At 44.8% G+C, this 26,240-nt stretch overlaps 1 protein-coding gene across 5 annotated transcripts in view; it reads left to right on the forward strand.

Moving 5' to 3' along the window:
• The window catches only part of LOC140399615 (Fc receptor-like protein 2), a 45,893-nt gene that overhangs the window by 10,022 nt on the left and 9,631 nt on the right, over positions 1 to 26,240 (forward strand). For 4 of the 5 annotated variants that reach the window (XM_072489147.1, XM_072489146.1, XM_072489149.1 and 1 more), the window contains exons 2-8: positions 3,110 to 3,221; positions 9,768 to 9,797; positions 12,276 to 12,527; positions 15,598 to 15,864; positions 21,128 to 21,406; positions 23,630 to 23,917; positions 25,445 to 25,747. In XM_072489147.1, coding sequence (XP_072345248.1) covers positions 3,191 to 3,221; positions 9,768 to 9,797; positions 12,276 to 12,527; positions 15,598 to 15,864; positions 21,128 to 21,406; positions 23,630 to 23,917; positions 25,445 to 25,747 — 1,450 coding nt within the window. In that variant the 5' untranslated portion in view covers positions 3,110 to 3,190. The remainder of the gene's footprint in view (positions 1 to 3,109; positions 3,222 to 9,767; positions 9,798 to 12,275; positions 12,528 to 15,597; positions 15,865 to 21,127; positions 21,407 to 23,629; positions 23,918 to 25,444; positions 25,748 to 26,240) is intronic. The other variant, XM_072489150.1, reaches the window with a different exon arrangement.

A 26,240-nucleotide genomic window follows, 5' to 3' on the forward strand; every position in this document is an offset into this window, starting at 1 on the left:
CAGGATTGGAAACATAACTGATCGCCTAGAATGCACAGAATTTTCAGTGCAGAAGAAGGTCATTCGGTGCATTGTGCCTCCGCCTGTCCTGAGGAAGAGCAGGGCACTGAAACCCATGCCTCCACATCATATTCACATCACCCAGTAACCATACTAGCGTTTTAAATTAGAGTACCCAAATCAGGTTTTTCCAATTAAGGGGCAATTTAGCGCGGCCAATCCACCGAGCCTGCACATCTTTGGGTTGTGGGGGCGAAACCCACGCAGACACGGGGAGAATGTGTCGATTCCAGCGGGAGCGGAGCAGGTGAGTCAATGTCAGCGGGAGCAGTGCGCAAGTGGGGCGAAATTCTCCGCCCCGCCCCGCCACATTTCAGCCCCGACCGGCCGGCAGGAGTCTCCGTAACACCGGCCGGTCAATGGGGTTTCCCATTGTGGGGCAGCCCCACGCCTTCGGGAAACCCCCCGGGCGCCGGCAGAACGGAGACTCCCGCCGGCGGAGAATGACGCCCGTGATTTCTGGGAGGTAAGTCTCTCCTTTAAAAACACTTGTCTTTGCAGGAGCAGGCCAGTCGATTTCAGCGGGAGCGGAGCAGGTGAGTCAATTTCAGCGGGAGCAGTGCGCAAGTGATTTCTGGGAGACCTTCACAGGAGCAGGCCAGTCGATTTCAGCGGTAAACACTTGCCTGGTGCCTTTTTCGGTCCCTCTTTGCTGTTTTTAAAAAATTTTTATTGTTTAAGGCGGGAACAGTAAGTTCGACCCGCGGACTTCTGGGAAGACCCTCACCAATAAATTCTGGTGGAGAGGAAACCCGAGACACTACACGTGTAGTGTCTCCCACCCGCCGCCCTCCTCTAACCTAATAATAAAACCCATTGGTCTGAGGTAAGTGCCATATTATATTATTATTTTTTTAAAAAAAAATTTAAGTTAGTTGTTAGCCAGATCTTGGTAGAAAGTTAGAGGAATGGCAGGGAAGGGAGTGCAATGTTCCTCCTGCAGGATGTTTGAGGTGAGGGATGCCGTTAGTGTCCCTGCTGATTTTACCTGCAGGAAGTGCTGCCATCTCCAGCTCCTCCAAGACCGAGTTAGGGAACTGGAGCTGGAGTTGGAAGAACTTCGGATCATTCGGGAGGCAGAGGGGGTCATAGATAGCAGCTTCAGGGAATTAGTTACACCAAAGATTGGAGATAGATGGGTAACTGTAAGAGGGACTGGGAAAAAACAGTCCGTGCAGGGATCCCCTGCGGTCGTTCCCCTGAGAAACAAGTACACCGCTTTGGATACTTGTGGGGGGGGGGACTTACCAGGGGTAAGCCATGGGGTACGGGCCTCTGGCATGGAGTCTGTCCCTGTTGCTCAGAAGGGAAGGGGGGAGAGGAGCAGAGCATTAGTAATTAAAGAGTGCATTGCCTTGGCCACTCTGTACAGGGACACGTTTAGTGAAAGGATTTTTTCCATTTTGATCCAGTGAAAAGCGAAAATAATGTGATTTCGAAAAGATCTCTAATATTCATTAATTGTAGCTTATAATATGCAATCTACACCATAAAGGCGGCGTCTGTTTCCTGACGCAGACGTCTAGGTCGACATGAAAATCTAAAATAATACTGCTGCAAAATAGTGCAACAATAAGTTGGTTCTAATTCTAAACTCTAACTTATAGGACAGTGCAACTATCATTACTGTCCAAAAACCTACAGAATAGGCGTATACCCAATACCAAATGACTGGTCATTTGATGGAGATATTAGAAATAGGCGAACACATAGGAGCAGGGTAATATTGATTCCAATAACAGGCCTCATCTAGTTGGCTGTTAAAGTGGTCAGTGCCACAGTAAAGGTATAAATGTACTGATGAATCTGGAATGTATGCAACTGCAGCAAATTTAACATATAGGAACTGATTCATGCACGGCTCTGTATATCTTCATGGCAATATAAAACATACAGATACTAATCGTACAGGTTCCGTCTAGATATTCATACTTAGAATGTAAATATACATTGAACTCATGGGCATACATAACTGCATTATAAGTATGATTTATACTCAGCCACCCAATATTTCATTATCATGGCTACTAAGTTCAGACCAAGATGGCACGATATGCTCTCGGTAGCCCTTGGAACACCAATTGTTCCATAAGTCACAGATATTAGCATATGACAAGCAACACAACAAAACCAGTGCTGCAAGTTTGACAGGTCGCAGGACTATCTCCTCGGAGTGCCGCATATTTTCGAGACGCAACGCTTCTTATGGTGCGGAATAATATCTTTCTAGCCTTTGGGATGGTGTAAAGTATTGGCAGGAGCGAGGCGGAGTCGGAAAAAGCCCACGAGGTTCAAGGCCCCTGATGGGCCCGATTTTAGGCTTCAGTAATTTGTCAGCCGAAACATGCTTTTGCGAAACGCTGCGGGGACTTGAATAATTAGTTGTGCAACATGACATCTGATTCAGCTATCAGAATGTGCAGTGAGCACAGTCCATCACTCTCGCTTCCACCTTTGCGTTTCGACAACTTGGCGCTGCAGGAAGTTAAACAGGAACGTCCATCTGGGCCATAACTGAGCTCGAACAAAGGTGACATTGAGGTTGGAGTAAGTCATAATTTAAACGCCTTTTACCTTAGTCCCTCCAGCCAACTGTATCACTGTTTATATCGGATCAGCGTCTTTATTTAGTTGGGTACGAAGTCTTACAACACCAGGTTAAAGTCCAACAGGTTTGTTTCGATGTCACTAGCTTTCGGAGCGCTGCTCCTTCCTCGGGTGAATTTATTTAGTTGGCTAGCAGCACAATTGCCAAGCAATACAAGGTTTGGGGAATTAATTGGTTATGTCTCAGACTTTAAATGTTGATGCCAACCTTCCTAAACGCAATCTGCATAATCTGCAAAGAGCAGTGAGTTTGCTGCCTCCTCGTGTTTGATTTGTATTTGACAATTGCTATCATTAACGCGAGCTAACGGCTTGGAAATGTAAAAGTAATCTATGCATAACTGTTCAAAGGGAAGGAGAGCCCTTCATGGCCAATGCAAACGTCCCTACCGACAGAACTGACTCCTTCCATGCTCACTGAAGTTCTGATTCATTTCTTCAGGAAACTGCAGCACACAAGAGCTGATCGGAAGAGGATGTCCTCACAAGGGAATTCAATTTCAGCTGTAGATTTGTAATAGGCATGGGTACCTTTTGCCTCCTTCTACTCATTGGTACGTAAAAGATAAACACGTCGTGTATGAGAACAATAAGCAGTGTTGGGGCAGCACGGTGGCACAATGGCTAGCACTGGTGTCACACGGCGCCGACGTCCCAGATTCGATCCTGATTCTGGGTCACTGTCCGTCTGGAGTTTGCACATTCTCCCCGTGTTTGCGCCCCCACAACCCAAAGAATTGGGTTGGAGACATGGATAGAGCAGGGACAGGAATGGATGTTGCAGGTTCCGGGGTTTAGGTGTTTTAGTAAGCTCAGAGAAGGAGGTAAAAGAGGGGGACGTGTGGCGCTGCTAGTCAAGAGCAGTATTACGGTGGCGGAGAGGATGCTAGATGGGGACTCTTCTTCCGAGGTAGTATGGGCTGAAGTTAGAAACAGGAAAGGAGAGGTCACCCTTTTGGGAGTTTTTTTATAGGCCTCCTAATAGTTCTAGGGATGTAGAGGAAAGGATGGCGAAGATGATTCTGGATAAGAGCGAAAGTAACAGGGTAGTTATTATGGGAGACTTTAACTTTACATAGAACATAGAACAATACAGCGCAGTACAGGCCCTTCGGCCCACGATGTTGCACCGAAACAAAAGCCATCTAACCTACACTATGCCATTATCATCCATATGTTTATCCAGTAAACTTTTAAATGCCCTCAATGCCTTTCCAAATATTGACTGGAAAAGATATAGTTTGAGTACAATAGATGGGTCGTTTTTTGTACAGTGTGTGCAGGAGGGTTTCCTGAAACAATATGTTGACAGGCCAACAAGAGGCGAGGCCACGTTGGATTTGGTTTTGGGTAATGAACCAGGCCAGGTGTTGGATTTGGAGGTAGGAGAGCACTTTGGGGACAGTGACCACAATTCGGTGACGTTTACGTTAATGATGGAAAGGGATAAGTATACACCGCAGGGCAAGAGTTATAGCTGGGGGAAGGGCAATTATGATGCCATTAGACGTGACTTGGGGGGGATAAGGTGGAGAAGTAGGCTGCAAGTGTTGGGCACACTGGATAAGTGGGGCTTGTTCAAGGATCAGCTACTGCGTGTTCTTGATAAGTATGTACCGGTCAGGCAGGGAGGAAGGCGTCGAGCGAGGGAACCATGGTTTACCAAGGAAGTGGAATCTCTTGTTAAGAGGAAGAAGGAGGCCTATGTGAAGATGAGGTGTGAAGTTTCAGTTGGGGCGATGGATAGTTACAAGGTAGCGAGGAAGGATCTAAAGAGAGAGCTAAGACGAGCAAGGAGGGGACATGAGAAGTATTTGGCAGGAAGGATCAAGGAAAACCCAAAAGCTTTCTATAGGTATGCCAGGAATAAGCGAATGACTAGGGAAAGAGTAGGACCAGTCAAGGACAGGGATGGGAAATTGTGTGTGGAGTCTGAAGAGATAGGCGAGATACTAAATGAATATTTTTTGTCAGTATTCACTCAGGAAAAAGATAATGTTGTGGAGGAGAATGCTGAGCCCCAGGCTAATAGATTAGATGGCATTGAGGTACGTAGGGAAGAGGTGTTGGCAATTCTGGACAGGCTGAAAATAGATAAGCCCCCGGGACCTGATGGGATTTATCCTAGGATTCTCTGGGAGGCCAGGGAAGAGATTGCTGGACCTTTGGCTTTGATTTTTATGTCATCATTGGCTACAGGAATAGTGCCAGAGGACTGGAGGACAGCAAATGTGGTCCCTTTGTTCAAAAAGGGGAGCAGAGAAAACCCCGGCAACTATAGACCGGTGAGCCTCACATCTGTAGTGGGTAAAGTCTTGGAGGGGATTATAAGAGACAAGATTTATAATCATCTAGATAGGAATAATATGATCAGGGATAGTCAGCATGGCTTTGTGAAGGGTAGGTCATGCCTCACAAACCTTATTGAGTTCTTTGAGAAGGTGACTGAACTGGTAGATGAGGGTAGAGCAGTTGATGTGGTGTATATGGATTTCAGCAAAGCGTTTGATAATGTTCCCCACGGTAGGCTATTGCAGAAAATACGGAGGCTGGGGATTGAGGGTGATTTAGAGATGTGGATCAGAAATTGGCTAGCTGAAAGAAGACAGAGGGTGGTGGTTGATGGGAAATGTTCAGAATGGAGTTCAGTCACAAGTGGAGTACCACAAGGATCTGTTCTGGGGCCGTTGCTGTTTGTCATTTTTATCAATGACCTAGAGGAAGGCGCAGAAGGGTGGGTGAGTAAATTTGCAGACGATACTAAAGTCGGTGGTGTTGTCGATAGTGTGGAAGGATGTAGCAGGTTACAGAGGGATATAGATAAGCTGCAGAGCTGGGCTGAGAGGTGGCAAATTGAGTTTAATGTAGAGAAGTGTGAGGTGATTCACTTTGGAAGGAATAACAGGAATGCGGAATATTTGGCTAATGGTAAAGTTCTTGAAAGTGTGGATGAGCAGAGGGATCTAGGTGTCCATGTACATAGATCCCTGAAAGTTGCCACCCAGGTTGATAGGGTTGTGAAGAAGGCCTATGGAGTGTTGGCCTTTATTGGTAGAGGGATTGAGTTCCGGAGTCGGGAGGTCATGTTGCAGCTGTACAGAACTCTGGTACGGCCGCATTTGGAGTATTGCGTACAGTTCTGGTCACCGCATTATAGGAAGGACGTGGAGACTTTGGAGCGGGTGCAGAGGAGATTTACCAGGATGTTGCCTGGTATGGAGGGAAAATCTTATGAGGAAAGGCTGATGGACTTGAGGTTGTTTTCGTTGGAGAGAAGAAGGTTAAGAGGAGACTTAATAGAGGCATACAAAATGATCAGGGGGTTGGATAGGGTGGACAGTGAGAGCCTTCTCCTGTGGATGGAAATGGCTGGCACGAGGGGACATAATTTTAAACTGAGGGGTAATAGATATAGGACAGAGGTCAGAGGTAGGTTCTTTACACAAAGAGTAGTGAGGCCGTGGAATGCTCTACCTGCTACAGTAGTGAACTCGCCAACATTGAGGGCATTTAAAAGTTTATTGGATAAACATATGGATGATAATGGCATAGTGTAGGTTAGATGGCTTTTGTTTCGGTGCAACATCGTGGGCCGAAGGGCCTGTACTGCGCTGTATTGTTCTATGTTCTATGTTCTAATTGCAGGGTAGGTGGATTAGCCACGCGAAATTGCCCCTTAATTGGAAACAATGAATCGGATACTCTAAATGTATTTAAAAAGAAATAACATTAATCAGTGTTAAAACGCCCATTCTTTTGGGCAGAGCTAATTTACTCCGAATTGAATCTTCACGTTGAGTATTCACTTCAAATGTCTGTAACAGGGACGACAGCATAATTTGAATGCGACTGGAACACGGGGACTAATAGTCCGAGAATACAATTCTATAACGCGTCTGTGGTAATATAAATACAATTAATTGACAAACCTGGAAATAATATGTAACTTTTCACGATAACATTAATTAGGCAATGAAATAGAACCATCAAGCTTTTAAATGTTACGCCACATATAGAAATAAAGACAATTCATAGACTCCTTTCAATGGAGATTGCGGCCATTCGGCCCATCATGTCTGCAGGAACTCTCCGAAAGAGCACCCTACACGGGGCCAACCCCTTTGCCCTGCCCACGTAACTCCACGTTTGGAAATTCAAGGGCAATTTTGCATGGCCAGTACACCTAACCAGCACATACTTGACATGTGGGAAGAAATCAGAGCACACGGAAGTGAAGCACGCAGACATGTGGGGAATGTGCACACTCAAAGAACAAAGAACAAATAAATGTACAGCACAGGAACAGGCCCTTCGGCCCTCCAAGCCCGTGCCGACCATGCTGCACATCTGACTAAAACCCCCGACACTTCTGAGGACCATATCCCTCTATTCCCGTCCTATTCATGGAGTTGTCCAGACGCCCCTTAAAAGTTAGTATTGTGTCAGCTTCCACTCCTTCCCCCGGCAGTGAGTTCCAGGCACCCACCACCCTTTGTGTAAAATACTTGCCTCCTACATTAGCTTTAAACCTTGCCCCATGCAACATAAAACGATGCCCCCTAGTAATTGACTCTTCCACCCTGGAAAACGACCGGACAAAGGACAATTTTAATGACACCTCGAGTGTATTAAGAAGGTCCAAGAGGATAAGGGAACAACCTGCTGGTCTAAACTTGTAAACAATAATAACCTATAATTCTCTAATTGTGATATTAGTATATCTGTTATGACATTGAACATGACAGACAAAAATTAATTCCCGTACACGTATTAAACGTTTGAAAGTGTTTCAAACATTTTTCAAAGAAAAGTGGATGTTACATTACGCAGAATGTCAAGTATATAAAGGGTTAATGTAATATCATAACTGGCCACCAGATGGAGCTGGGAATAGAATTTTATGAAGCACTGACTCGAAGACAGTCACCTGAGCTGTGAAAGGAACCACTTTACCATTGTGCCGCTCTTTACAATTACAAATTGAAGCACCAATTAGCCTTTCCAGTCGATTCAGCCAACACAGCCATTCAATATGATACGGGCAGATCCCAAAACTCAGCGTCATATCGCCAAGTACTCCCGAAACCACTGACGCATTTAATTTCTAGGAGTGTATCTATTTCCTTCCCACATGCATTATGCGAATGACACCGCATAGCCTTGTGTTGTGCCGAATTCCACACGCTCACCAGCCTCTGAGAGGAGTAAGTACTCCACATCTGAGGCCTCATTCTGAGATTTTTCGTTTCCTGAGACCGTGGCCAACTCTTCTAGATCACGCAGACGAGGAAACGTAATTTGTGTTTCAATTCTGACCCCCGCCCGTCAGAATTGTATTCGTTTCATTCAGATCCCCGCTCATTCTTGCACACTCCATTGATTGCCATTTCCCGTACCACAATCCTGCCATCACAATAATAAATCGGGGGAACCTTCAGTACAAGTTCTCTGCTGAATGTAGATAATTTATAAGAGATGGCGACCAATTTGTCGCAAAATACTGAACATCATAGTTTTGAACCTTCGACTACTGTTTTAAACTCCACGGCGGCAAACTGGCGCTGTGGCAAGTACTGCTGCCTCACGGGGCTGAGGTCCGGGTTTAATCCCAGGCCCGGCTCACTGTTTGTGTGGAGTTTGCACATTCTCCCCGTCTGCATGTGTCTCACCCGCACAACCCAAAGATGCGCATGGTAGTTAGATTGGCCACGCTAAATTGCCCCTTAATTGGGAAAAAAAAGAATCGGTTACTCTAAATTTATTTTTATAAAATAAAATAAACTCCACTTGAAAATAAAACACTCCCCCCCCCCCACTCATTAAGACCCCCATCTTTGACATTCTAAGGCCTACAGCTCTCTTATAGAATCATAGAAGTTTACAGCATGGAAACAGGCCCTTCGGCCCAACCAGTCCATGCCGCCCAGTTTTTACCATTAAGCTAGTCCCAGTTGCCCGCACTTGGCCCATAACCCTCTATACCCATCTTACCCATGTAACTATCTAAATGCTCTTTAAAAGACACAATTGTACCCGCCTCGACTACTACCTCTGGCAGCCCATTCCAGACACTCACTACCCTCTGAGTGAAGAAATTGCCCCTTTGGGCCCTTCTGAATCTCTCCCCTCTCACCTTAAACCTATGCCCTCTAGTTTTAGATTCCCCTACTTTTGGGAAAAGATGTCGACTATCTACCTTATCTATGCCCCTCATTATTTTATAGACCTCTATAAGATCACCCCTAAGCCTCCTACGCTCCAGGGAAAAAAGTCCCAGTCTATCCAGCCTCTCCTTATAACTCAAACCATCAAGTCCCGGTAACATCCTAGTAAATCTTTTCTGCACTCTTTCAAACATCTTTGAAATCCAGGTAAAAATACTTGATGTGCTTCGACCAATCAAACAACCGTTAAAATAAGTTGATCAAATTATTAATACATTGATTTATTATTCACTTAGAGTGCCTTATCTTATTTGTTGGACCGTAGTTAACCAAATCATTCTTCTTTCTAAAAGACTCGCCACTACAACCCAGCGGCACAGTGGTTAGCACTGCTGCCTCACACCGTCAGCGACATGGTTCAATGACGATTGTCGGTGTGGAGTTTGACATTTTCCCCATGTCTGCGTGGGTTTCCTCCGGGTGCTCCGGTTTCCTCCCACAGTCAAGAGCTGTGGAGGTTAAGTGGATTGGCCGTGTTAAACTGCCGCTCAGGGTGGTGTGACATGAATAAGGTGGGAACGCGGGCCTCGGTAGGATGGCCTTTCGAACAGTCGGTCCAGAAAGTGGGACCAATGACCACCTTCCGCACTGTAGTGATTCTATGATTCACCAACATTGAATCCTCCCCATGATTTTACGCCACTTAACAGTCAGTCCTCGAACGTCTGGCTGTGCATCAAAAGGAAACTGGAAATTGTGGATAGCAGACCTGAATTTGTACACTTCTCACCCACGGCAATGGAAGCGATGTTTAATGTGTGTCACCTGACGGATGTGCTTTATCAGTTCACAATGTTTCAGAACCTCGCATGTAGAACGCAGTTGCATCTGAAAATGAGAAGATTAACATCTGTCACCTTGTATTCACTTCCGCAGTATCAGGTTTTCGTCACATCACCAGCAAAGGTATGTTAATATTGCAGTGTGATAATTATTTTGTGAAAGTTAATGAAAGGACGGCGTGGGGGAGGTGAGGGAATGGGTGGCGGGATTGCTAGGTTTATCGGCGGTTAGCTGACTTGCAGTTGGTGACATTCCCCTTTAATTCACATTCAAATAGAACAATGTTACGTTCAGATACATCTCCTTCCAGACATGTGTTTCGGTAGGATTAAATAAGTGGGGGCAGGGTGATTTGATGAATCACTAGCTTTCCAATCCTTCTCGCTGAACTTGACATTACCTGGAGTATACAAGTAGCCTTGTGGATAGCACAATTGCTTCACAGCTCCAGGGTCCCAGGTTCGATTCCGGCTTGGGTCACTGTCTGTGCGGAGTCTGCACATGCTCCCCGTGTGTGCGTGGGTTTCCTCCGGGTGCTCCGGTTTCCTCCCACAGTCCAAAGATGTGCAGGCTAGGTGGATTGGCCATGATAAATTGCCCTTAGTGTCCAAAATTGCCCTTAGTGTTGGGTGAGGTTACTGGGTTATGGGGTGGAGATGTTGACCTTGGGTAGGGTGCTCTTTCCAAGAGCCGGTGCAGACTCGATGGGCCGAATGGCCTCCTTCTGCACTGTAAATTCTATGTAAACAGAGCAGTGAGGTTCATTCTCAAGTTTCAACAAACCTGTTGTCCTTGTTTTGCCAGCGTCATCGCGGGAACCGGCTGCCCGGTTACATTCTATTCAGGCATCCCAATTCGAACAACAAGGTCAAGAATTTGCACTTAGTTGACCACACACCTGAACGAATTCAATATGGTGGCGAAACATAAGGCCGTGCGGGGGAGAGGGGGCCGGGGGGGCGGGGGGGGGGGGGGGTTGGTGGTGGTGGTGGCAGGATGATCTATGCGATTATGCTGGTGGAGCACTGGAAGTTTTGAAAAGCCGGATGTCGTAATGTTACCAGACAAGCTGGCCTTGCGCATTGGATCAAATTCAGCAGCTGGTGGAATTTAATAAGTTAAACTAGAATCCAACAACTCCGCTCTGTAATGGTCTAAAATCACTCTTGTTCATTAGTGACTTTTCATAAGAAAATCTACCATCCTAACCTTGTCTGACACATGTGAATCCAGGTCCAGTTAATAGTACATCAAGAGAGATTGGAAAGGTTGGGGTTACTATTCTGGCTACAAATGAGGCTGAGGGGTGAATCACTTGAGGTGTACATAATTATGAGGGGAAGAGATAGGGTGGATTGGATTTTTTACCTCTTAGTGGAGAATTCTAGAACCCAGGGACAGAGATGCAAGATAGGCAGAAGGTTCAGAGGGGACGTGAGGAAGAAATAAATTTGTTCAGTGCGTCGTGGGGGTCTGGAATTCCCTGCTCGACTCGGTGATAGAGGCCGAGACCCTGAGCTCTTCCAAAATCACATGCACCTGCACCTTCAGTGCGCCAAGCTACTGGGCTGTGGACTAGCTGCAGTAAGGTGGGATTAGAAAGGACACCATGATGTCCTGTGGCTGGCATGGTAAGCTGGGTCCAATGGCTTCATCCTGTGCAGTAACCTTTCCATAATGCTGGGATTCTAAGCCAGTTGGTTGAGCTGACATGGCTTAAATTAGCACCCTTGCCTCCTTTAGCCTATATGTAACAAGCAGACCCACAGCAATTTGGTTCACTGGCCCTGAAATGGCCAAGCGAGGAACTCAGTGAAAAGGCGATTTTATGATTGGCAACAATGTTGACGTCCACATCAATTGAACTTTTGTTTTTGAAGTTTCCACTGGGCCGAATATACGGTTATTCTTATCAATTCATAAAGTTAGGCACTGGAGAGTGAACTGTTTATCTTGACTGCGATCTCCACTGATAGCGCTTATGTTGAGGCAACATTCGGCTGAAGTAATGTCGAGGACCATAAAACTCTTGCATGGAACTCTCTATTTCCAGACCCAGGTCTGCTGAGGCATTTTCACATGAACACGCCTCCAAATAGACTGCCTGCCGCTTCCATGCGATTCTGGATCAGAAGCGTCAGGGTAGCAGGATCTCAGTTTAGATATTCTGGAACACGAAGATAATTCCTGCTGCCTCTGATCCCCCTGATTCAATAATGGCAATGTGACTTCATCTGTTAATACATCATGTGGACATTGACGGCCGGGGAACGAGGGTGCATTGGATTTCAGGAACTGCCAGCTTGAAGCATCCAGCTCCCATATTGCTTCCAAGATAGCCGTTATTCATGTAACATACCTGCCCAGTAATAAATGCCCCAGACCAAGTATTTTGAAAGGTCCCGGCACGAAGTGAAGGCTGTGACCGTTCTTATTGTTTTCTATCGTCTCCTAATTTGAAATGATGATTATTAAATACTTCACAAGTAGCACTTGTACTTTCACCGTGTAAAATGATCCATGACATTAACTACAATGGAGAGTGAAAACCATCGGTTCAATATTTCTAATCATTTGTATCTGTCATTGTCTTTCAAACAGCAGAAGTCCCAAAGGTGGTGATTATTGTTCCCAGTGATCAAATTATAAAAGAAGGGTTCTATTTCGAAATGCAGTGCCTCTACAATAACAGATATACGAAATACTCCTGGTACAAAGATAACCAATCATTTGGATATAATAGTTTCACATTCTCAGGAACTGCAGACCCTCGCACTGGAGGATCATACAGCTGCAGAGTTGGATGGTGGCCAAAATATCGAAGGAGTGAACCTCTGAACGTTGTCACTGTCGGTATGTTAACTCTGGACGTTATGATAAAACCTTATTCTCGGTCAAGAAAACTATCGTTTGCAAAGACATCCAACATTCAAATGTAATATCGAACACACATCATACTCGGATGAAGTAGGGGCAGCACGTTGGCGCAGTGGTTAGCACTGCTGCCTCACAGCGCCGAGGTCGCTGATTCTATCCCGGCCCTGGGTCACTGTCCGTGTGGAGTTTGCACATTCTCCCCGTGTCTGCGTGGGTATCGCCCCCACAACCGAAAGATGTGCAGGGTAGGTGGATCGGCCACGCTAAATTGCCCCTTAATTGTAAAAATGAATTGGGTACTCTATTTTGTTTTTAAATACTCAGATGAAGTTGACAATTGGCGACAGGTCAGAGATGTACTGAACTCTATACCCTCTGCCAAATAGGCAGAGACCCGCTGTTCCCCAGGGGCAGAACGTACAAACCCACAAATTACATTTACCTTAAATTATTAACAACTTTGAGAGTTCAATTGTTCACAGATTTAGCAAACCAACCAGCAGACAGTTGCCCACCATTCTCATAGTTTTCAATTCATCGGAAAGACAAAACCAACAAACATGCCTTCGTCGTGAGAGGGTGTAATTCTCATTGATTTTAACACACAGCTTACATAGCAGCTCAGATTAGGCTGCATGGAGTGTGCGTTGTGCATTATATCAAATAAATGAGAGGAATCATTAATGCTTTTATTGCGGCTACATTTTAGATTCATATGTCTTTTGACCTCCGAACATGTTTTATTTTCAATGGACCGCTTCAAAAATATGCAATGGTATGCCTTTGAGGTCCATTTGCAGTTGAAATATGCAATTGACACTTCCGTTTGAAGATACCGGATCGTCTGCATAGTCAGATGTGGATTCATTTGCAAAATGAACTAGCATGGTTCGCGGGTGGGAGGGGGAGTCCAACAGTTACCTAAATGTAGGATAATGGCTGATAATATAATCAGCTGTGTATAAGCAATGCAGTAAGCTGCGACCTGATTGCAGGTGTATTCATAGAAACATAGAATTTACAGTGCAGAAGGAGGCCATTCGGCCCATTGAGTCTCCACCGGCCCTTGAAAAGAGCACCCCACCCAAGCCCACTCCTCCATTCTATCCCCGCACCTCCACCCTATCCCCGTAAACCCACCTACACTTGTTTAGACACTAGGGGCAATTTATCAAGGCCAATCCACCTAAACTGCACATCATTTGGACTGTGGGAGGAAACCGGAGCAGCCGGAGGAAACCCACGCACACACGGGGAGAACGTGCAGACACGGCGCAGAGAGTGCCCCAAGCCGGGAAACAAACATGGGACCCTGGAGCTGTGCAGCAACAGTGCTAACCACTGTGCTCCCGTGCCGCCCGTATTATCGTGCCATTGTGTGTACTGTAATAAAAATAACCTCACTTTGAGTACACGTTAAAATAATCTGCGTATGTCCAATCGGACGCCTGCTTTCCAGTCTCTTTATTTCATTGGAATTGAGGCAGGGTGAGACAAATCCAAGTGTGAGTTTGGAAGCTGTAACTTTCAAGCTAGGTGGGAATTGAATTGAATTGGTAAGACTGCTCCTTTTGCAATTTCAGTAGTCCATCCTAATACAACATTTGTGCAGTAAAGTTTAATAAGGAGCTGTCCGCCCGTACATAACTGAGTGGCAGTTGACTGCCAATCACCTCAAGCCTAATTTGGAGGCAAGTGCTGCTGATTGCAATTGTTTTATAGGAAAGTTACCAGGTGTTAGTCGTCTTAAGCCTTTTTAAGAAGGAGATTTGAAGCTCACCAGTGAGCACTCCCTGTGAGATAGAGGACAGAACCAGAGTGAGAAACGAGGAGGAGTGAGTTGGGAATTTGAAGCTAGGTGGGAATGCGAGGCTGGGTGGGAGGAGGTGCTTTACATCCCTAGGTTTGTGACAATCAAATTTCCAGTGAGTGGCCTTGCCCTGCTTCAAGTTACTAGAAGGGAGAGAGTTGATTGGTGAGTAGCAAAGTAAGGCAGGTAAGCCCTTCGTGTGGAGAGCGGAGACGAATGGGAGAAATCCGCAGTCTGGGAGGGTTAGTGGTACTTGTGTCTCTTTATGATTTCAAATTGTGTCGCAGATAAACTGAGACGTGACGACGCAGTAACACTGTGACCCGAGTGGCTGGGAGGGAACTTGAGTCAAATTTGGAAAAAAAGAAAATTGAACAACTAATTAATATACTAGGTAGAATAGTAACTGAACCTGAGGGTGGCGATTCGTATTTAACATTTAATTTTCCAGTAGTAGTCCAAAATATACACTTTCGACTTCTCCACTTATGTGGATAAATGAGACGCTTTTTTTGTCGGCTTGGGATGAATAAAGACCACGCATAAAAGGCACATGTTGTCTCAGAAACAACAGACATAATGGAAGGGAATTACTGTAAGTACGCCATAAACATTTTTAAAACAGCGATATTTAAATGTAAGTTACCGAAGAACTGCCCCATAGGCAGTATCATCATTTATTTCGAGGTGGAACCCATTAACACCTCAGAAACCGAATTGGTGGCAGTCTTGGGGATGTGACTGCCCTGGATTGAAATCAGGAAATTGGCAGACGCTCCGTCACGGGTCATTTCTCTAATATCAGCGAATTAGCAAGAATTTTGTGGACCAAGGAGCAGAACGCCGGGAACACGAATTGCCTGTTTATGGTACAACCCAGTAGGTGATTGGCTTCGATCAGCTAGATTTTTAGACTTCGTTATTTCACGCCTAGGCAGGGGAAGGTTTTTTTAAGAGGGAGTGGGTTGCTAATCGGTTTGTAAAATAGCTTATTGGATATCAACATCTCCATTGGAATGTTGAAGGCCAAATACAATCTGGAATCTCCACATAAACTAATGGGGCAATTAATGTTGCGACTGGTTTCCAGATTGTACCATTGGTAACGAAGGAGATGATGCCTGTCACCTTGGATGTTGAGTTGCATATTCAAGATACACTTGTCAAATATTTAAGAAGTGTATTTTCCCAATTTCCATTTATATTTACCTGCGAAGTTCCCAACATGTTTTCCAGCTGCTGATCCAACGTTAACTCTGGAGGTAAAGCCACAATACCCACTTTTAGGTGATACTATTTTCCTGGAATGTCTGCTGTTTCCACTCAGTCCTTTTGGAATATCTCCCTTCCAATGGTATCAACACAATGATTTGATTCGAGAATCCGTTGAAAAGCGGATCAGCATAGAAAGTGCTAAAATGTCGGATGCAGCATCTTATCGGTGTGAACTGAATGCAAAGTATAGAAAGTGGGTCTCCAAGACAGTGAACATCTCTGTGACAGGTTAGTCATTGGTTTTCCTTGCGAATGTTTTGGAATTTATGGATACAGTTAAACAGAATATACAAACGATATCTTTGAAATTCTCTTCCGAGGTCGTTGAGTGACGTTTATAATTTTAAGATGAACATTTCCGCAAAACACAATTGAGCATAATATCAGCAATCTACCGTTGAATTCAATTGGAGCGATCGCGTGAGGGGCGTGTCCATCCAGGTTCTCCAAGTCAAAAACCCATTACGATTCTGTAACTGGTCTGATTAGTAAGTTTGCAGACGACACAAAGGTTGGTGGAATTGCAGATAGCGATGAGGACTGTCAGAGGATACAGCAGGATTTAGATTGTTTGGAGACTTGGGCGGAGAGATGGCAGATGGAGTTTAATCCGGACAAATGTGAGGTAATGCATTTTGGAAGGTCTAATGCAGGTAGGGAATATACAGTGAATGGTAGAACCCTCCAGAGTATTGAAAGTCAAAGAGATCGAGGTGTACAGGTCCACAGGTCATTGAAAGGGGCAACACAGGTGGAGAAGGTAGTCAAGAAGGCCTACGGCATGCTTGCCTTCATTGGCCGGGCATTGAGTATAAGAATTGGCAAGTCATGTTGCAGCTGTATAGAACCTTAGTTAGGCCACACTTGGAGTATAGTGTTCAATTCTGGTCGCCACACTACCAGAAGGATGTGGAGGCTTTAGAGAGGGTGCAGAAGAGATTTACCAGAATGTTGCCTGGTATGGAGGGCATTAGCTATGAGGAGCGGTTGAATAAACTCGGTTTGTTCTCACTGGAACGAAGGAGGTTGAGGGGAGACCTGATAGAGGTATACAAAATTATGAGGGGCATAGACAGAGTGGATAGTCAGAGACTTTTCCCAGGGTCGAGGGGTCAATTACTAGGGGGCATATGAGGGGCATAGACAGAGTGGATAGTCAGAGACCTTTCCCAGGGTCGAGGGGTCAATTACTAGGGGGCATAGGTTTAAGGTGAGAGGGGCAAGGTTTAGAGTAGCTGTACGAAGCAAGTTTTTTACGCAGAGGGTAGTGGGTGCCAGAGGAGGTGGTGGAAGCAGGGACGATAGTGACATTTAAGGGGCATCTTGACAAATACATGAATAGGATGGGAATAGAGGGATACGGACCCAGGAAGGATTGTAGTTTAGTCGGGCAGCATGGTTGGCGCGGGCTTGGAGGGCCGAAGGGCCTGTTCCTGTGCTGTACATTTCTTTGTTCTTTGTTCTTGATTCACTTTCCTTCCCAAAACTCTGCTCACAAGCTGCATGTGTCATTCTGTCCTGCAAAATCCAGCTCGGTTTTAACTTCAACATCTTGTGCTGCTTTGTCTCCCGAAACATTAACTCAATTTTTGACCAAAATAAACAGAATATCTCCAGGAAGCTTCACTCGGGACATCCAGCAAACCCAAATACTTCTGAGAGTTCTTGAATACCCTAAAGAATAGGAACTTGAACAGATACTTGATTTTATTTTCTCCGTGACATTTTCACATTATCAAGCCAGGCCGAGCGTGTTTCTAAATATTGCTTCTCGGCACAACACGGTTGTGTTGTGGTCCTAGCCTCCGAAAGTGCAATGCAACAAGCATTAAGGCTGGCAGAGTACACCTGCGCCATGAAAATTGCCTGCGCACTGATTCACTCACTTGCATGATGAAGGGATGCAACCTCGCACCTGCTGTTACATTATAACCCCAGTTGGCTGGACAGCTAGTTTGTGAAGCAGAGTAAAGCTAACCACGAGGGTTCATGTCCAGGCTGAGGTTTTTCATCAAGAACCGTATTTCCAACCTTGCCCCTCGCCTGAGTTGTGGTGATCCTCCGTTTAAATCATCATCAATCCGCTCTCCTCCCTGAAACGTGAAGGTAACCTATGGCCACCTGGACTATGGCGACTTGACTGAGTTTTACTGGCAGTCAAAATAACGCATGGTCTTCAATGCAGTCCGAGGTCGCTGAGAACTGATACTCCCGCGTTATACACAATTAGTATCGTTTTGTAGAAAAGTCTGAAAGGGGTGTAAAATCAGTTATCGTTTTAAAGAGGGGGTGGCATAATTCAGTCTAATGTTGAAACAGTTCAAAAGAGGAATTCACAACAATATCTCAGCGTCTCGTCAGAATTGGATACATACAGACATCGAGGATATTCTGAAATAGAGACAGCTCTATTTAATCTCAGCGATCTGTTAATGGAACATCTTTCGCTAAATTTCTTTATTGACTGAGCTATAGCTGTGTGATATATTCCAATCACATTGTTGACTGCAATCTCCGCTCTCAAAGCAACGGCTGAATCGACCTCCTTCCGTTTCATGGCCTGAAACCCCTTGAATCAGATTATCTTTGGATTATGGCAGCCTTTCTACCTAACGAAATCAACACGTAAAGGTTATTTTCATGATTATCTTCAAACCAAATTGTTAATTCCAGAAGGGCAGGGTTGGCAGCTGGGCGTTGGAGGTATAAATGCTGCAGGAGAGATCGAGGGGGTGTAGAAGGGGTGGTGGAGCAGCAGTACTGATTCAGGAGAATATTATAGCCGTACTGCGGGAGGACAACCCTGAAACCTCATACAACGAGGCAATCTGGTTCGAGCTTAGGAACAGGAAAAGGCAATCATAATATAGGGGGTTTATTACAGGACCCTCAACTGAAAGCGAGAGATAGAGGAGCAGATAGATAGCTTTTTGATAGGTGCAAAAGTAATAGGGTTGTTGTGGTCGGGGATATTAACTTCCCCGATATTGATTGAAACTCACTTCGTGCTCGGGGCTTGGATGGGGCAGAGTTTGTCAGGTGTATCCAGGAAGTGTTTGTGAGGTGTATCCAGGAAAACTTTCCAATGCAATATATGGATAGTGGAACTGGGGAAGAGGCAGTACTGGAGCTGGTGTTGGAGAATGAGCCTGGACAGGTGGTTGAGGTTTCAGTAGGGAAACATATTGTACGTATTGACCACAATTACATACGTTTTAGTGTACTTTTGGATAGAGATACGGATAACCCTCGCCTTAAGGTTAAACACTGTGGAAAGGCAAATTAGGATAACATTAGACAGGAATTAAAGAATTTGGACTTGATGCATCTATTGGGGGGTAAATCGGACATGCGTGTGCCTGTCAAGCAACAGTTTATTAGGATTCAGCAACGCCACGTTCTGGAAAGAATGAAAGATATGTATGGGAAGTTTAGAGAGCCTTGGATAAGGGGGGTTATTTTGAACCTCGTCCAAAAAAAAGGGGGGTTTGTACCATCTTGAAGGCTGGGGTCAGTCCAAACCCAAAACCTTTTGTTCATATGTAAAAAGTAAGAGCGCGGCCAGAGAAAGGATTGAGCCACAAGAACAGTGGGAGGAATCTGTGTTGAGCCAGAGGAAATGGAGAAGGTAATAAATGTGTACTTTGCATCCGTGTTCAACAAAGCAAAGGACTTTGTGGAAGATGACTTTTGGGTATGGTGTGTGGATAGTCTAGATCATGTTGACATCAGAAATGTGGAGATATTGGGATTTTAAAAATACATTAAAGTAGATAAGTCTCCTGGACCGGATGGTTTTTACGCCAAAATACTGAGGGAAGCAAGGGAGGAAATTGCTGAGGCCTTCACAGACATCTTTGGATCCACTTTGGCTAAAGGTGAGATCCCGAGGAATGGAGATTAGCTAATGTTGTATGGCTGTTAAACAAAGGTAGCAGGGATAATCCAGGAAAATACAGTCGGGTGAATCGCACCAGTAGTTAGGTAAATTATTGGAGATAATTCTCAGGGACAGGATTGATACCCATTTGGAAACAAATTGACACATTAGCGATGGACAACATGGTTCTTGATTGAGTTGTTTGAGGAGGTGACAAAGATGATCGATGAGGCGACGGCGGTGGATGTTGTTTACATGGAATTAAGTAAAGTCTTTGACAAGGTGCCTCATGGCAGACTGTACGAAAGGGAAGCCACAGGTGATCAAAGGTGAGGTGGCAAGATGGATACAGAACTGGCTCGGTCACAGAGGCAGAGGATAGCAGTGGAAGGGTGTTTTTTTCTGGATTAAATGTGTTCCACAGGGGTCTGTGCTGGGGCCTCTATTGTTTGTAGGGTACATAAATGATTTGGAGGAAAATGTAGCTGGTCTGCTTCGTAAGTTCGCGGACCAGACCAAGGTTTGTGGAGTGACAGATAAGTGTTGAGGATTCCCAGAAGATACAGCTGAACATATATAGGTTGGTACTTAGGGAGAAAATGGTAATGGAGTTTAATCTGGACCAATGTGAGGCAATTCATTTTGGTAGGTCGAAAATAGAGGGGAAATATACAGTAAATGACAAAACACTTCAGCATATAGAAAGTCCGAGAGATCTGGGCATACAGGTCCACAGATGTTTGAAAATGGCAACACATGTGGGCAAGGTATTCAATAAAACATCTGAAATTATTCCCTTCATTGGACTGGGCAGCGAGAATAAAAACTGGCAAATCATGCGACAGTTGTAGACCACCTTTGTGAGTCCGTACTTGTAATATTGCGCACAGTTCTGGTTGCCACGCTCCAGAAGGATGTAAAGGCTTTGGAGAGGGTGATGGGAAGGTTTACCAGGATGTTGCCTGGTCTGGCGGTTGATAGGTGTGATAAGAGGACGAATAGACTCGCACTGTTTTCATTAGAAGGACAGAGGTTGAGGGGTGACCTGATGGAGGTCTTCAAGATTGTGAGAGGCATGGATAGACTGGATGGGCAGGCACTCTTTCCCAGGGTGGAGGGGTTCAGTCACCACGGGTCATATGTTTAAGGTCCGTGGGGCAAAGAATAGATGTGATGTGAGGGGCAGGGTTTTTTACACCGAGTGTGATAAGTAACTTGAACACGGTGCCAAGGGAGGTTGTGGAATCTGATACATTAACGGCGTTCAAAATGTACCTCGACAAATACATGGATAAGATGTGTATAGAGGTATACGGCTCGAGGAAGTGATGAGGGTTTTGGCCAAGGAAGGTGGCAAACCGGTGCAGGTTGGAGGGTTCCTGTGCTGTATTATTCTGTGTTCTTTGTTTTTTTTTAATAAGCGTTCAACGCCAAAAAGTCGGATGAATTAAAACCCGCCAGCACCGGGTCATAAGCGTAACACAAACTCAGAATTGGAACGTTTTGGTCTGCATTTTCACATAATAGCTTGTCAAAGCACGTGTATAATTAGTTCCACTATGGAGGGTATGGCTCTAAAATGTCATATCTTTATGTGTCGTTTCTTCTTAGACCTGTGTTCCACACCGATATTGAAAGTTGAGCCGGAAATCGAAGTATTTGTTGGTCAACAGTTACATCTTTCCTGTTTGGCTGAACAATTCCAGGTCTCTCGCTCCCTGTTGTATACATTTTTCAAAAATGAGAAACCTCTGGATGTACCCTCAGTGAAGGATTATTATCAAACGGGACCTGCTTTGCTGGGTGATTCGGGGTTATATCGATGTGAAGTAACAACATCCAAAAGTGCGCGTAAGAAACTGAGTAATGAGGCTCCCGTTTTTGTCAAACGTAAGTGGAACTTTTAGATACTGTTCAGAATATCACCGAGAATGTCACCAGACTTATCCTGGGGTAAGAAATGTTGTGTGACTGTAACTGATATTTAAATCATTGGCACTTAATTAAATCTGATTATAACAAACCGAATCTGGAGAGACATAGAAACTAAGAACATGTCAGCGAAAGTAGGCCATTTGGTCTGTTGAGAATGCCCCTCCATTGATTATCATGGCTGTTCGTCCAGCGCAGTAACCTATACTAATGTCCTCCTTATTCTTTGGTACAGTTAGCACAACGGGAAAAACTAACTACTTCTTCCAAAAACACGTCACAATAACGTGATCCACTCGTGTTTCTTTTTTCTCCTATTCGACAATGTATTGCCCAACACTTATTGACATGGAACGAATTGGATTGATAGACTATCCAGAGGGCAGTGAAACGTCACCACATTGCTATTGATCTGGAGTCGCATGTGGGCCAAACCAAGTGAAGACAACAGATTCCCTTCGCTAAAATAAATGAGTACCAGATGGACGATGTTTACCTTTAATTAAAGATTTTTGGCTCAATGATATTTCCAATCTCTCATGGCTTGGAATTATACCCGCGTCCATCGCGCATTACCAGGATATCTGAATTACAGGGCTGGAGATCCCACCTCTTACCCACCTCCTCCCAGATTGGGGAAGTATGTAACACACTGCCGTAAGCAATGACTGACGTAAAATTAGTGCTTATTTTATTCCCCATAGTTATCGATTTTTACATGACTAGTGCAGTCATGATGAGATCAATTTTCACCGTGTGAATTACAGAAATAATTTGGAAACCCAACGTTCATGTTCGCAAAAAGAAACGATAGAAAACCGAAACGCGATCTAGTTTTCAAGGCCCTCTGTGGATGGAATGGGGCTTTGTGAACCCTGCCTGTTCCTCTGGAGATAAATGTTCCACGCATTTGACGGACCGAGTGACTCCAACTCTCTGGAGCAGCAACAGGAGTTGCAACACATCTGTCCGACAAACAGGATGCACAACAAATACTGGATTAGACGATATTCTTCCTCTCTCAGGATCTGTTACTCGCAAATAAGAAAAAAATATAATCGAGCAAAGAACAACATGATTACCACACATTTTACCGAAGAGAAATTTCTCACATCAACCAGTGTTTCTTTCAGAAGTTGGCTCAATTCGGACTTGGTCCTTGTGCCATCTACTGATTTGACCCTTCACCGTATTCTGCACTATCCAAACACTGTCTAACCTTTCACACCTTCATAATAACTGCGTTAAATCTCACTTGCTCGGTGGAAATCAAACCGAGCTTCTCTACCATATATGTGGAGTAACTGATCACTGACGTCATTTCGCATGCACAGTGTGGGGGGGGGGGGGGAAATAGACGAATACAATGTACATTTCTTAAATAAGATGCTCTTTCCAAGGGCCGGTGCAGAACTGTGGGCCGAATGGCCTCCTTAGGTACTGTACATTGCATGATTTTAGTAGCCTGATGCTCATAGCTGGAAGCAATATACCATATGAGCCACAAACATATCTCATAATAGCTATTAAAGGCAGAGGGTATTGGAAACCTGGACTAAACAGAAAAATAAACTTGATGGAAAAAAGGTTGATCAGGTTAGACAGCATTTGTGCAGAACCCGAGGTAACAAACTTTATGCCTATTACCCTCATCAGAAAGTTCCCCGTTACTGCACGCCATGTAAATGTTAATGAATTTGTTGAGCCCATAATGTCTGCTCACTATTATCTGAATTTGCCTCAACATTCAAGCATAGGTGCCCACGCCGCGAGCTGCGCCTGTGCCTCCTCCTCTTTTGGACTGTGCCAGTGAGTTTACATTTCCATCTCCCTCTCCTTCAGCCACAGTGACCTCTCCTTCAGTCACAGTGAATCAGACCAACTGCCACGTATAACATTCGATTTACCAAGTTTATTCTGATAACTTGTCACTCTTAGTTTAGCCCTTTGACAAGATTACAGAATATGATGCCGGCCAAGGTCGGTGGGGTAAGCGGGATTAGTTTAGAAACATTCTGGTCAGACAATTTAAGAATTGTATCTCCTGCGCCATGGGGGCAGACTCGAACGGAGTTCCAATTTGAACGCAACAAACACAAATATGATGTGAGTGTTGCGTGCCATTTGAATACAGCAGACTTGCTGCCAAAATAATGTTGCAGCAAATTGTTTTCATTCCAGCGATTCCAGTCTCAAAACCGGATCTGGAAACACACCCTGGAACAGAGATCCTGGAAGGGGCGACAATGTCGTTAATCTGCTCCATGTCTACCGGTTCTACCCCGATTACATACTTCATCTATGATAATTCAAGTAAAAACATCTACAGGAAGACATCCAACCATACCAAAATGATTTACGAAATTGCAAATGTCAGAAAATATGCAGCAGGACATTATAGTTGCAGCGTATCAAACCAGGCATCGCAACCTGCTCTATACAGCGAATCCGTTGAAATTGCCGTGACAGGTGAGTTTGCTCGATATTATTCATTAACTGGATCTCGGTCTAAAAAGCCAGGCAAGCGAGGCCTGTCCGTCTTCTGTAAAATTGCAACATCACCCATGGTATCCAGTTGCATAGACGTTGGCTTACCTTTGTGAGTTCTCTGTCCAAAAGAGGTGCCATGTACATCGTCATACCACTCCACAGGTAGCTGAATGTAGCATGTCACTAATTCACCTGGACGGCCGTGTAATCATAGAATCAGAATTATTTAAGTGCATCCAATCTGCACCTGCCCTTGAAAAGAGAACCCTACATAAAACCGTGCCTGCAGTCTATCCCCGTAACTCAGTAACTCTACCCAAACTTTTGGACATTCAGGGGCAATTCAACATGCCCAATCCACCTACCCTGCACATCCTTGGACTGTGGGATGAAACCGGAGCACCCGGAGGCAGCCCAGGGAGGCACGGGGAGGGTGTTCAAATCACACAGTAATAAGAAGCCATAATTTAACACGAATCTCTGGAGTTGGGAGTTAGCAGTGCTAACCAATGTGCCGCCCAATAGCCTGGCACTGCTCTGACCAACTCATGAAGGCCTCGCTGGCAAAATCAGCATGAACTCCCCATCTACAATTAATCTCCATGTAAGTGGCCTTTCCGGCCATGCTAGAAGACAATTAGTTGACAACTAAAGTTAAAGTATGTCAGCTGCAAAACACGTTTAGAAGGTTAGGAGGTGATCTCGTAGAAACTCAGCAAATGTAAACAGGATTAGACAGAGTAGGTTCAGAAACAATCTTCCCGAGGCGGCGGCGGGGAGGGGGAAGTCCAGAACTAGGGGTTCATAGTTTGAGGATAAGGGGTAAACCTTTTAGGACTGAGGTGAGGAGAAATTTCTTCACACAGTGAGTGGCGAATCTGTGGAATTCACTCCCACAGAAAGTAGGTAAGGCCAAAATGTTGTGTGATTTACGAAGGAATTAGATATAGCTCTTGGGGCGAAAGGGATAAAAGCATATGGAGAAGGCGGGATCAGAGTGTTGAACGTGATAATCAGCCATGTCCATAATGAATGGTGGAGAAGGCCCCAAGTTACCCTGTTTCTGTTTCCTGTGTCTGCATCTCTTCACATCTCGAAAGATCTTGAGTTTCACAGGGGTTAGAAACTAAAAGGATTTCCGTTTTAAATATTTAAACAATATGAGTGAATACTATTTTTAACAAGAATCTACAATGGATTCATAGTCACTTTTGCCAAAACTTACTATTAATTCCAGATTTGTTAATTGAATTAAAATTCTACCAACCGCGATCTGAGAAATTGAAAACACATCCACAGATCATTCACCTGGATCTCTGGATGTCAATTGCAGATTTCTGCATTCATTTGATGAGTTTTCACGATTGAATCGAAGTTATCAACCAAAAAGTGTTTCCCGTTTCTCTTGTGTCGGTGAATTCGTTAGCTAACATATCCATGTTTCCCGTTTCTCTTGTGTCGGTGAATTCGTTAGCTAACATATCCACCTTATTTGTTAATTTCCAGTTCCGGTTGCAGGTGCTTTTCTCGCTTCTAACGTCAATAAATCCGAGATTTCAGTGGGAGAACGTCTAGTTCTGCAGTGTCAGTTGAAGGTTGGCACTTCTCCCCATTTTCGTTGGTACCTGAACCACCAGCAGGTGGCAAATATCAGCGAATATTATAACTTCAGCACAGATGGAAGTCAGCTGAACATTCATTCATTTCAAATCCATCACAAAGGGCGTTATCAGTGTACAGCAATCAACAGAGGACCTGGTGACGTGACATTTAACACAACAAGCAATTATATCGATATCACAACACCAGGTAAAAGAAAGTTGTGACGAGATTTGATTTTGTTGCATCGTCCCTTTAGGAAAGCATTGTTGGTTTGGAAATGCAGCAGAATAAACACGATATGTGAATATTATGCGTTATATTTCTGCACGTGGATAGTATATTGACAGGGCAACCCGTCTTCTGAATTAACCGAGGAACATCCAAAAGGTGAATTAGCAAACTCAGCATGGATAGGATGAGCATGATCTCGATAGAGAGCGAAAGAGAGCAACATACGATTGGAGCAGAGATAGTCCTTCGAGCCTGATCCTCCATTCAATAACGTCATGGGTGACATAGTTGTTGTCTCACTCGCCATTCCCGTCAACGCCCCCCCCCCCCGCCCCCGACCCGGCTCCCCCATAGGGGTCATTCACTTGCCCATGCAAAATCAGTGGGCAGCACGGTAGCATTGTGGATAGCACAATTGCTTCACAGCTCCAGGGTCCCAGGTTCGATTCCGGCTTGGGTCACTGTCTGT

This window comes from Scyliorhinus torazame, chromosome 23 (assembly GCF_047496885.1).
Source record: "Scyliorhinus torazame isolate Kashiwa2021f chromosome 23, sScyTor2.1, whole genome shotgun sequence".
In the NCBI taxonomy this organism is placed as follows: domain Eukaryota; kingdom Metazoa; phylum Chordata; class Chondrichthyes; order Carcharhiniformes; family Scyliorhinidae; genus Scyliorhinus; species Scyliorhinus torazame.